Here is a 13,991-nt window from a genome sequence, read left to right as displayed (position 1 = left end):
TTTATTAAGAGGTGTAGTGAGCATTTTCACCCCACAGGTCTTTTCCATAAATGAATGTGCTGCGGATGGTTCAAATTAAAAAAAAAATTATATTTTTCCCTAGATATGCCATTTCAGTGGCAAATATGTCATGCCCAGCTTGTGCCACTGGAGACACACACCCCAGAAATTGTTAAAAAGGTTCTCCCGGGTATGGCGATGCCATATATGTGGAAGGAAACTGCTGTTTGGGCACGCTGTAGGGTTCAGAGCGGAGGGAGCGCCATTTGGATTTTGGAGAGCGGATTTTGCTTGGTAGTAGATTTGTTTGATTATTGCTGGTGTTTCCATTTATAATGTGGGGGTACATGTAAGCTGGGCAGAGTACATCAGGGGCATAGTCAGGTGGTATAATAATGGGGTAAAAAAACAATCCATAGATGTGTGTTACACTGTGAAGCAATCCTTTCTGCACAGGCCGGTGTCGCACTGATATATGGCGTCCTTTCTTATGCCCCGTTTGGTCCACACTCTGCACCTTTGCAGTTTGGGGAATTTTGCTGGGAAAGTGCTGTCCTGGTATAATAAGGGCGCCGTCGCTTCCAGCAGATATGTTTGGGCCCTCCCCTTCCTGGTTCCCTAATTTTAGGTCCTTGATAAATCGCCTCTTGAAACAGCAGAAATGTTCCCCTCGGGCCAGCACAACTGCATATTTTTTATTTCCTGACTTATTGGAGCCATAACTAATTTTATTTTTTTTATAGACGTAGTGGTATCTGGGCTTTTTTTTTGCAGGACGAGCTGTAGTTATTATTGGTACCATTTTGGGGTACATGCAACTTTTTGATCACCTTTTATCCTTTTTTTTTGGAGGCCAGGTAAACAAAAAAAACGCAATTCTGGCATCGTGTTTTTTTTTAGGTTTTTTTTATACAGCGTTCACCACGCGTTATAAATTAAATGTTAACTTTATTCTGCGGGTCAGTACGATTCCGGTGATACCTAATTTATAGCACTTTTTTATGTTTTACAACTTTTTGCACAATAAATTAACTTTTGTAAAAATAATGTATTTTTTCTGTCGCCAAGTTGTAAGAACCATAACGTTTTAACTTTTTTGTCGATGGAGCTGTATGGGGGCTTGTTTTTTGCAAGTTTTTATAGGTACCATTTTTGGATACGTGCGACTTTTTGATCACTTTTTATTCCAATATTTGTAGGGCAAAGTGACCAAAAAACAAACTCTGGTATAGTTTTTGAGGGTTTTTTTACGCTGTTCACCGCGTGCAATAAATATAATATTTTGATACCTCAGGTCATTACAGTCGCGGCTATACAAAATACGTATGGTTTATTATTTTTTTCAATAATACAGGACTTGATAAGAGAAAAAGGGCGATTGTGTTTTATTTTATTACTTGAAACTTTTATTGTTTTCAAACTTATTTTTTGCACTTTTTCTCAAGTCCCACTAGGGGACTTGAAGGTCCAACTGTCAGATTTATTTTTTTCGAATACATTGCACTACCTACGTAGTGCAATGTATTAGATCTGTCAGTTATTCACTGACTGCAATCCGATTAGGCTTCGCCTCCCGGCGGGGCCTAATCGGCTTCCGTAACGGCAGAGCAGGAGGCCATTGTGTCTCCTGTTGCCATAGCAGCAGTCTCCAGTCCTGATTGCCTGTCAGGGCCGGCGATCTGCTAGCAACCGCTAAGATGCAGCGATCGCTGCATCGAAGGGGTTAATGGCAGGGATCGGAGCTAGCTCCGGTTCCTGCCGTTACAGGTGGATGTCAGCTGTAGCATACAGCTGACTTCCACCGCTGATGACGCCGGATCAGCTCCTGAGCCGGCGACATTTTGCCGGCGGCTCCGGAAGGCGATCAGGCTCCGCCGCCCGGCGGATCTTGACCGGCTTCCGTGCTAGGCAGACTGGGAGGCCAGTTCCGATGAGCTGCAAATACCTTAAATGTAGCGATCGTGTTTGAACACTGCATTGAAGGGGTTAATGGCGGGGATCGAAGCTAATTTCGGTCCACGCTAGTACAGCCGGATTTCAGCTGTAACATACCGCTGACATCCGGCGATGATGGCAACGGCTCAGCTTCTGAGCCGGTGTCAAGCATTTGGCGTATGGATACGGCAAATTGCGGGAAGCACTAGCTTTCCATGGCGTACCCAAACAAACGTCCCATTACTTATCACACCATATATACAATAGATATATAACAATATGGCAGTAACCAAAAGGCAAACGAGTGCAGGACTACTTAGGTACGTCTAGTGAATTCTAACTGGTGAGAAATACGTATGGCAGGAGCAAGCTACAACAATGAGACAACCAAAAGCGAACAAAAAAGGGACATAGCCCTAAGAATAATAGTCAACTATATAATATAGAAAAAATGAACAATCTTTATTAAGAAAAAATATACAACAATAATCACAGAATATAAAACACGAATGGACCAGATAAGGAGATAAAAACAGTGCGGTCAGATGAAAAAGACCAAAGACGTACAGAGTCAGCCAACCCAGGGAAGTCAAAAAAACCACTCAAATGACCCACAGGGAAATGATCGTATATGTGGAATGGCAATGCCCAGATATAAAAAGAAATAAATGACTAAACATCTAATGCAGAGTATCTAAACATCAGATAAATATGAGTGGGCTATAGAGAATCTCTGCACAAAATCAGGGCAAGGTAGACCTGTAGTAGTGTGTGGAAAGACAGAGAATCATGCAACAAACCAGGATGTACACATACCCTGAGACATAGTGGGGAGCGGAACAGACGACCCAAAGGGAAGGATGAAGGAGGCATCCTTCATCCTTCCCTTTGGGTCGTCTGTTCCGCTCCCCACTATGTCTCAGGGTATGTGTACATCCTGGTTTGTTGCATGATTCTCTGTCTTTCCACACACTACTACAGGTCTACCTTGCCCTGATTTTGTGCAGAGATTCTCTATAGCCCACTCATATTTATCTGATGTTTAGATACTCTGCATTAGATGTTTAGTCATTTATTTCTTTTTATATCTGGGCATTGCCATTCCACATATACGATCATTTCCCTGTGGGTCATTTGAGTGGTTTTTTTGACTTCCCTGGGTTGGCTGACTCTGTACGTCTTTGGTCTTTTTCATCTGACCGCACTGTTTTTATCTCCTTATCTGGTCCATTCGTGTTTTATATTCTGTGATTATTGTTGTATATTTTTTCTTAATAAAGATTGTTCATTTTTTCTATATTATATAGTTGACTATTATTCTTAGGGCTATGTCCCTTTTTTGTTCGCTTTTGGTTGTCTACTTGTATTAAGGGACCCCTTTTCATGCCATTGCTTTGGTCGAGGTTTGTGTAGGTTTTGCAAGCTACAACAATGCCAATAAAAATGGAAGTATCAAAAATACAAAAATCACCAGGGATGTAGATACAAAAACATACCTAGAGACATGGTGGAGGAAAGGGGGCGTAGAGAGATGTGGCACAGAATGCCTCGACTCGCATTTCGCCTGAGACCGGCTTCGTCAGGAGGTTGAGAATACACCGTATTTGATTAGGGAGCAAATCCATGCTCCTTGACCCTTTTGAGGTTCAGTATATGTGTGGTAATTAGCGAATGTTCTTTTTCTTGCTGGTGATTTAGTTTATTATTTTAAATATTTTATCATTACTGTAATGAACAAGCTCTCCATGCACCAACTTTCCACTGGTAGTGTGTTTATTCTTGTATGCAACAGCCAATTAGAATTTTCAGAGGCTCAATGTAAAGCATGTGGGAGGGACTGATGAGACAGTAGGTGGATTTTAGACTGCATCACTCTCCCATTAGACAATGCAGCTAAACTGTAGTCACTGATCATAGCTATGCCCTAATTTATCTATAACCCCTTAGAGTCCAAGCCATTTTCTTAAAAAATATTTTTTTACGTTTTACACTCCCCGCCTTCTATGAGCCATAACCTTTTTTTATTTTTCAGTCAATGGAGTGGTGTGAAGGCTTTTTTTTTTGCGGGAGGAGTTGGTTTCCATTGTCGCCATTTAAAGTACCATATAATGTACTGGGAAACGGAAAAAAATAATTTTATGTGGAATTGGAAAAAACTGATTCTTCCCATATATATATTATTTTTTTTGTTTTTACGTCTTTCACCCTACGTGGTAAAAATTACAAATTTACTTCTGCTGGTCAATACGATTACGGCAATACCAGATTTATATAGTTTTTTTTTTTGTTTTTTTTTTTATGTTTTACTCCTTTTACAAAGAAAATACTATTTGGGAAAAAAAATTCGAACATATTCTGAAAGCCATAACATTCTTTCTATTTTATCTTAGATTTGGCAGTCTGAAGGATTATATTTTTTGCGGCATAAGCTGTGGTTTTTATTGGTACCATTCTTTAGTAGATATGACTTTTTGACAGCTTTTTATTAAGGTTTTTTTCACCGCTAAGTTGACCAAAAAAACACAGATTCTGTAGTTTTTATATATTTTGTCTTTTTAGGCGTTCACCGTGCACATTAACCCTTTCATGCCGACAATCTGTACAGGGTGGGCCATTTATATGGATACACCTAAATAAAATGGGAATGGTTGGTGATATTAACTTCCTGTTTGTGGCACATTAGTATATGGGAGGGCGGAAACTTTTCAAGCTGGGTGTTGACCATGGCGGCCATTTTGAAGTTGGCCATTTTGTATCCAACTTTAGTTTTTTCAATGGGAAGAGGGTCATGTGACACATCAAACTTATCGAGAATTTCACAAGAAAAACAATGGTGTGCTTGGTTTTAACGTTACTTTATTCTTTCATGAGTTATTTACAAGTTTCTGACCACTTATAAAATGTGTTCAAAGTGCTGCCCATTGTGTTGGATTGTCAATGCAACCCTCTTCTCCCACTCTTCACACGCTGATAGCAACACCGCAGAAGAAATGCTAGCACAGGCTTCCAGTATCTGTATTTTCAGTTGCTGCACATCTCGTATCTTCACAGCATAGACAATTGCCTTCAGATGACTACAAAGATAAAAGTCTAAGGGGGTCAGATCGGGAGGCATTTCTTCTGCGGTGCTGCTATCAGTGTGTGAAGAGTGGGAGAAGAGGGTTGCATTGACAATCCAACACAATGGGCAGCACTTTGAACACATTTTATAAGTGGTCAGAAACTTGTAAATAACTCATGAAAGAATAAAGTAACGTTAAAACCAAGCACACCATTGTTTTTCTTGTGAAATTCTCGATAAGTTTGATGTGTCACATGACCCTCTTCCCATTGAAAAAACTAAAGTTGGATACAAAATGGCCAACTTCAAAATGGCCGCCATGGTCAACACCCAGCTTGAAAAGTTTCCCCCCTCCCATATACTAATGTGCCACAAACAGGAAGTTAATATCACCAACCATTCCCATTTTATTTAGGTGTATCCATATAAATGGCCCACCCTGTAGATTCACATCCTATTCGCATATACCCCGTGCAGATAGGACGTGAATCTGCAGACCTCTACTTCTGCCCTCATAGCGCTCGGGAAATCGCTCTGACGCCTTGTGGTGTCCGTGTCTGCGGTTCCCCAGCAACCTGTTCTCTGACAGCCGAACCAATTTGGTTCGGCTACAGAAAATAGGATCGCCATTTTTAACTGTTCCCGACCGCCCACAGTAAATTCACGTCAGCGCATGCTGGGCTTTGTGCAGCACCGACATGAATTCACAGTGGGTGTTAAAAGCGCGATCCGGGTGTCTCACAGTAGTGCTGACACCCAGATCGCGCTGTTAACCCCTGCCTCTGGTCCCGGAGACATGATCGGGACCTGATTGGTTCAGGTCCCGATCATGTGATCGCAGGGAAAGTTTGTTGTAGCAACAAACTGGAAAGTTTGTTGCTACAACAAACTTTCCCGGGGACCGATTGCGGATGCCGCCGTCGGTTGCATGGCAAAACCGGAGGCCATTTAAAAAAAGTAAAAATAAAAGTAATAATGTTGTACAAAATCGTAAAAACAAAAAAATGCTTTTTTCCTATAATAAGTCTTTTATTATAGGATGAAAATGAAAACGTTAAAGTACACATATTTGGTATCACCGCATTCGTAACGACCCAAACTATAAAATTATAATACTATTTTTCCTGCACGGTGAACACCGCAAATTTTTTTTAAAAACAATGCCAGTATCACTATTTTTGTGGTCATCACCCCTCACAAAATATATAATAAAAAGTGATCAAAAAGTCGCATCTACCTCAAAACAGTACCAACAAAAACTAGAACCCATCCCGCAAAAAACAAGCCCTTACACTTTTTTGACTGAGCCATAACTTTTTATTTTTCAAAATATTGTAACACAAAAAATAAATAATTTTATAGAAAAGTGATTTTATTGTGCAAACTCCACAAAACATTATAAAAAAAACCTATATACATATGGTATCGCTGTAATTGTATCGACCCGCAGAATAAAGTAAAATGTCATTTATAGGGCACGGTGAACACTAATAAAACAAACAGACAAAAAACATTGTCAAAATGTATGGTTTTTTTTTGTCACTTTGCTTGCCAAAAACTCGAATAAAAAGTGATGTACCCTAAAATTGTACCAATGAAAACTGCAGATTGTAACAGAACAAATAAGCCCTCGTCCGGCTCCGGTGGAGAAAAAATAAAAAAGTTCTGGCACTCAGAATATAGAATAATTGTGTAGAGCGTTCTAAAAGTGGATAAGATTGGGCACCATTTATTAGTGCGATGCCGGCCACATATCTATGAATTATTATTTATTTACCCCATTATTATACCCTCTTATTATGCCCTGATGATCTTTGCCCAGCTTACATATGCCCCCACGTTATAAACTGAAATACCAGAAAAACTCCAAACCGAACTACTACCAAGCAAAATCTGCGCTCCAAATGCCACTCCCTCCATTCTGAGCTTTGCCGTGGGTCCAAACAGCAGTTTAGTACCACATATGGGGTATTGCTGTAATCGGGAGAAATAGCTTTACAAGTTTTGTGGTGCTTTTTATTCTATATTCCTTGTAAAAATTTAAAAAAAATATTTTTTCAGAAAAAAAGTAGATTTTCATTTTCACAGACCAACTCCAATAAATATAGCAAAAGAACTGTGGGGTCAAGATGCTCACTATACCCTTAGATAAATTCCTTGAGGTGTGTAGTTTCCAAAACTGTCACTTTTGGGGGGTTTCCACTGTTTTGGCACCACAAGACCTCTTCAAACCTGACATGGTGCCTAAAATATATTCTAAACAAAAAAGAGGCCCCAAAATCCTCTAGGTACTACTTTGCTTCTTAGGCCGGTGCTTCAGTCCATTACCACACTAGGGCCACATGTGGGATATTTCTAAAAACTGCAGAATCTGGGCAATAAGTATTGAGTTGCGTTTCTCTGGTAAAACCTTCTGTGTTACACAATTTTTTTATTACAAATAAATTTTGGCTAAAAAAAAATATTTTGTAAATTTCACCTCTACTTTGCTTTAATTCCTGTGAGACGCCTAAATGGTTAAAACACTTTCTGAATGCTGTTATGAATACTTTGAGGGGTGTAGTTTTTAAAATGAGGTGATTTTATGGGGTCTATCTAGTACATAAGGCTCACAAAGCCACTTCAGAACTGAACTGGTCCTTGAAAAATAGCCTTTTGTAATTTTGTTGAAAATGTCTGAAATTGCTGCTAAAGTTCTATGCCTTGTAATGTCCTAGAAAAATAAAATAACGTTCAAAAACGATGCAAATATAAAGTAGACATATGGGTGATAATTCGTAACAATTTTGTGTGGTATTACTATCTGTTTTACAAGCAGATACATAAAAAATTAGAAAAATCATCATTTTTGCTAATTTTCTTTACGTTTTAGTGTTTTTCACAAATAACTAATTTTATTGACCACATTTTTGATTTTTTTTCCATGGCAACTGATGAGCTGTCAGAGGGGGCTGCCCCCTCCCTATAACGCCTCAAGTACTGCGGTCGCGATTGACCGCAGCATTTGAGGGGTTAAACGGCCAGGAAAAGCGTGATTAGTGCCGGGTGTCTGCTGTAATACGCAGCTGACACCCGCAGCGTATGGAGCGCGCTCAGCGAGTGAGCCCGCTCCATACTTCTCCCCCTGCACCTTGACGTGCATTTACATCAAGGTGCGTTAAGGGGTTAAGATAGAGGTTACCTGATATTTATGTTCTTAAGATCACAGCTAGACATCCTTTCAAGTAATAAGTTATGCAGCTATCTAATATACTTTTTATTTCCACTCCTCCACATTTTCTGTCAGGGGGTGTAATCAACGAGATGTGGAAAAAATATTCTGTACAGATAATGTATTTTTTTTTCCCCTTCAATTTTGCGGCGTTGACTTGTATTTGTTCATTTTTAGGTATGGCTAACACTTGCAGACCAATACTTGCACAGCATTTCTATAGATTGGGAGAAAACCATGCGCTTTACATTCAATGAAAGGAGCAATCCTGATGATGACTCAATGGGCATACAAATTGTGAAGGTAACAATCTTACAGTAAGGGAAAGACCACATGAAGTTGTTGATGTGCAGCTTCATTGAGGTAAAAAAAAAATTCTCCCACATGCAGTTTTGTACAAAACCATTTTTGACTGTGTGGTTTGACATGCTTTTAAACACGTTTTAGTTGTAAAAAATGTGTTTGCCAAAACTGCATCATAAAATCGTGGCAATTAGCAGTAAAACTGAATGCAGTTTGTTTTGACCATAGCATGGCCGTAAAGGCCCTTACGTGTGGCCTCACCCTGATGCACACTCCGGGGCATATTTATTAGATACTTAGAGGCTTGTTAGGTCAGATTACCAATCTGCGATTGTGTGGCAACAAAAACAGAGACCTGTTAAAGAGTTTCAGAATGGGAAAGTAAAGAGATCTCAAGAACTTTGACTGTGGAGTGCCAGACATGTTGGCTCACGCATCTTAGAAAATATTGATGATCTGGAATTTTCACACAGGGTCTTCTAGAGAATTGTGCATTAAACAAAAAAAACAAAAAACTCATCCAGTAAGGAATTTGTGCACTAAAATGCCTATTCCGTGAGAGGTCAGAGGGGAATGCCTGAAAGCCATAGGAAGGTGGTGGTAACCCAACCATGTGTTACAATAGTGGTGTGCAGAGCACAGCAAAACACTCCTTTTTGAAGTGGATGAGTTATAGTAAGCACTGCTTTACCAAAGTTAAGTAGTTAAATCACCTTGCCTAAGGAAATTACTGCACCATAATGATGATATGGTCAGAATTGGGGTAAACCACATGGGTTCATTTTGCCATGTGTGAATGTTTTCTTGGTGTAATTGTATGGGGATGTTTCTTTGGCACATATTAGGTCTCCTAATACAAATTGGCTATCCTTTAAATGGCACAGTATTCCTGTTTACCATTTGCATCCTTTGAACAGTCTACCAATCTTCTAATGGATACTTACAGCAGGATAGCCATTGTGTTACAACGCACTTGCCATCTCAAGCAGCTTCCATGAATATGACAATGAGTTTATTATACTCCAAAAGCCTGCATGTGAGATAAAACCTATTGACCTCAATCTAACAGATTACCTTTGGGATGTGCTTGAACAGTAGATTTAATTAAAACACTGGACAGTGTCTGGTATTTTATTACATAGGCACTGCACTTTCAACAAACTGTGTATAAATCGTAGTACAAGCAAATATAGGAAACTTTGTTATATATTTTATTATAAAAATACCTTTTCCTCTGCTTATTAGACTCCTTTCCTACACCTCCCCACCCTCCTAAGGGCTCAGTTAGACGAGCGTAAAACTCGTCCGTGTGCTGTGCATGCAAAGCACAGACAGCACACGGACCCAGTGATTTCAATGGGCCCGTTCACACATGCAGGAGTTTTCACGCAGTGAGAGTCCGTTACATGAAACTCACTGCATGTCCTATATTGGTGCGTTTTCACGCAATTAGGCGGCCATTGAAGTCAATGGGTGTGTGAAAACCACTCACGGCACACGGATGCATCAATCAAAAAAAAAATAATGTACTTTGCGAGTACGGATGGACGATGCATTGAAACTTCGATACAGTTTCGATGCTGTGCACCCTCAAACGGTTCGATACCGTTATTTCATGTGTTTCGCTACTAAGCTGTGCCGCCGCACATGCTTAGCATTGTAACACATGAATGTATGAGAGTGGGGCTGTGTAATACCGTGTCCTGGCAAGTGCGCACGGTCCACATCAGGTGATGCGACCAGTGCTGCACTAATGAGCGGCGTCATTGAAGACCGAACATGGCGGGCGCACTGCAAAACACCCCCATGTTCTGTCTTCAGTGCCTGCTCCGCCGCTCATTAGTGCAGCGCCGGCCGAATCGCCTCATGCTGACCGTGAGCGCACTTATTGTCAGGAGCGGGGCAATGGCTGTATTACACAGCCGCAGCCCCACTGTAATGGCGGAGATGAGAGAAATCTCTCATCTCCGCCGCTATTCCCCTGAATGCTGCGATCAAAGCTGACCGCAACATTGAAGGGGGGGATGCCCCTTGGATCACGTCACAGGGATTCCCTGTGCCGCGATTGAGGGACATACCATATATGGGCAGACAGCCCAGGGTCCATTTAAGTACCCCAGGGCTGTCTGCCCATATTTCCTGTTGTTAGGGTATACTTAGGTGTGTCCTAACAACTGCCTGTGTACTATCAGTATATAGATATATGCCAGTACATTATGTTTTTACATTTTCACTTTTAAAATGTAATGTTAAATAAAAAAACAACATATTTTTTACAAAAAACATTAAAATAAGTCTTAATACATAAACTAAACACCTATTCGGTATTGGCGTGGCTGTAATAACCTGCACATTTTTTTTTTGCGTAATATATGAGGTGTAAAGAAAAATGTAGGTATAGGGAGAGAGGAGGAAAGGTAGAGCATGGTGGACAATGTCGTCTTCAATTTTTTATTGATACCGACTAGTGTAGTAGGAGAAGGATTATACTGTGCAATGTCCCCTTTATTGCCACATTGTGTGGTATTTTGATTAAATTATTGCACAGTGTGATTACAAGCTTTAAACAAATTCCACTGGGTAGGGAGCTTGTTGGCCCTACTACTCAGGTGGAAATAAACGAGGTGGTGCTGCAAGGGTTATTTTTGTATCTGTAGGATACCTTGCATATGCACACTACAGGAGGTTGTGTTAAAACTCTATGAGCAACTGCCTGATCATTGACTACCTTTTAAGCGTTGCCGCTCCAAACTTTTGGTGAGTAGCAGCGCATAAGGATTACATTTTTTGTGTCAATGAACAGTTAATTAGTCTTCAGATTGTGTTGTATTTGTTCTGTTACCAGCGTTGCTGTTCCATTCCTGGCTCAAGCAGCAGCTCGGCCAGCAACGTGGACAGAAGGCAATCTATCTCAGTGAGCAGCTAGCTGGTCACCGAGTGCGTTTTGTGTTCTTAGCGTTGCCGCTGCGGTTCTTAATTATGCGGCAATGCAGAGAGACGCTGCTGTCTCTGTATTGCCGCCGAATTGTGTATCGCAGCGGCAACGCTGAGAACACTAAATAAAACACAACAGGCAGTTTGTCTCTCTGCATTGCCGCATAATTAAGAACCGCAGCGGCAACGCTAAGAACACAAAACGCACTCGGTGACCAGCTAGCTGCTCACTGAGATAGATTGCCTTCTGTCCACGTTGCTGGCCGAGCTGCTGCTTGAGCCAGGAATGGAACAGCAACGCTGGTAACAGAACAAATACAACACAATCTGAAGACTAATTAACTGTTCATTGACACAAAAAATGTAATCCTTATGCGCTGCTACTCACCAAAAGTTTGGAGCGGCAACGCTTAAAAGGTAGTCAATGATCAGGCAGTTGCTCATAGAGTTTTAACACAACCTCCTGTAGTGTGCATATGCAAGGTATCTTACAGATACAAAAATAACCCTTGCAGCAGCACCACCTCGTTTATTTCCACCTGAGTAGTAGGGCCAACAAGCTCCCTACCCAGTGGAATTTGTTTAAAGCTTGTAATCACACTGTGCAATAATTTAATCAAAATACCACACAATGTGGCAATAAAGGGGACATTGCACAGTATAATCCTTCTCCTACTACACTAGTCGGTATCAATAAAAAATTGAAGACGACATTGTCCACCATGCTCTACCTTTCCTCCTCTCTCCCTATACCTACATTTTTTATGATTTAATGGGTGGTGTACACCAGAGCATGGAGGGATAAATTTAACAACTTATAATATAAATTGGAGGTCTACTCTACCAATTTCATATATGAGGTGTACTCTTATAAAAAAAACAAAAAACTTTTTTCACTTATTAATGTTAGGCACGAGGTGTGATGAATTTAACCTCCATGTGCCTCACATTAATAGTAATTAACCCCATCATCTTTCTTACACATTAACCCAATGTTGTCCATTATGACGGAGAAACCTGATGGGGTTAAATACTATTAATGTGATGCACATTAAAAATTCGTCACACCACGTGCCTCACGTCAGAAAATGGAAGAACTTTTTTATTATTGTTGGCAAAGTATCGTTTTGGTATCAAATGGCAATACTACACAAAGTATGGGTATCGAAGTCCAAATTCTGGTATCGTGATAACCCTATTTGCGAGTGCGTGAAAAACACATGCCGCTCACAAATCACAGATGCAGTAACGCAACGCACACGGACCAGATTTACATGCGTTTTTTTACATGCGTAAATCTGTCATGCTCGTCTGAATGTATCCTTACTTTTCACTCTCTTTAACCCGTTAACGACCGGCGTATAGTGTTTTTATGTCGGCCGTTCAGGGTAGTTCTGAAGGGCCGCCTTTTCATCGTGCGGGGATCTCCTGAAGCCCGTGCTGTTGCTAACCGCCTCGGGCTTCAGGGCAACGATCATATTTAACCCCTTAGATGCGGTGCTCAATAGCGAGCGCCGCATCTGAGTGATTTTAGAAGGAGGAGGCTCCTTCTCTCTCCTCACTGGCATCCCCGCATGCATCGTGTGGTGCCGATGGGTTCTATGGCAGCCTGGGGGACCTTTGACAAGGTTCTGATGAGAGGACTGAAACGTAGCTATTTCTGTACATGGGTGAATAAACCACTATTTTTGCAACTACTCTTGGAGTGCTGCGTCTATTTCCTCGTTTGTGTCTCCAGTTCAGGACCGTGTGCATGACGGTCAAGGACGCATAGCACCGTGATACTTGGATTCTCTGAAGTGCTGCTTTTTTCTACCTACCATTTTCATAACCAGCTAGATACAATAAAGCAGCCTGCAACCTAGCATTACCAGGGTGGGAAGGACCACTGCTTTTGGCCCTTCCCAGCCTCATAATACCTGCCTGCGGCCGGCCTAGTGTCCGACCACTACAGATAGTTTGGTACTGGATTGTACCTGGCTCTATCCAATACCCCTGGTGGGTATCGGGGTAATATTGGGGGTTTACTGCTGGCCTTTTTACTGGCTAACACTAAGCTCCGCCTTAGTAATGGACGTCGTCCAACAGAAAACTGGCATTACTAAGGCGCTAATAAAGTATTAAAGAAACACAGGCATAAGAAAATATTTTTTTTACTGAAATATAAACTCCCCCACAAGACCTTCGTTAACCATTTTATTTTAAAAAAACATAGATCATCGCAGTAGTCAACCGAATCTACGACGTAGTCCAATAGGACCACCAGAAACCCGCAAAACAAAAGATTTGTCAAAGTTAGTAATCTGAAAAATAACAAATCTTATACTCCCCTACAACAGACTTCTGCCTTTTCCCCTGCGCCGTGTTAGAAACTAGACATCCATGATCTGTAGCTTCTATTGTGGTGCACAGGACCTAGGGATCTGCCAGAAATAGTACTAATTATTAATTCTGGCACAATATGGTATTTCCCCCCACACACAAACCCCCCACACACTCATGCAGCCGCTCCGCATAACCCCTCACACACGCACATACGCACACGCA

At 41.0% G+C, this 13,991-nt stretch overlaps 1 protein-coding gene across 5 annotated transcripts in view; it reads left to right on the top strand.

Moving 5' to 3' along the window:
* TBC1D30 (TBC1 domain family member 30) overlaps positions 1-13,991 on the top strand; it is a 123,839-nt gene that overhangs the window by 68,878 nt on the left and 40,970 nt on the right. For all 5 annotated transcript variants that reach the window (XM_075856890.1, XM_075856891.1, XM_075856893.1 and 2 more), the window contains one exon: positions 8,385-8,510. In XM_075856890.1, coding sequence (XP_075713005.1) covers positions 8,385-8,510 — 126 coding nt within the window. The remainder of the gene's footprint in view (positions 1-8,384; positions 8,511-13,991) is intronic.

This window comes from Rhinoderma darwinii, chromosome 3 (genome assembly GCF_050947455.1).
Source record: "Rhinoderma darwinii isolate aRhiDar2 chromosome 3, aRhiDar2.hap1, whole genome shotgun sequence".
Classification (NCBI taxonomy): Eukaryota; Metazoa; Chordata; class Amphibia; order Anura; family Rhinodermatidae; genus Rhinoderma; species Rhinoderma darwinii.
Note: the sequence above shows the minus strand (reverse complement) of the source record. Positions and strands in the feature narration are given on the sequence as shown.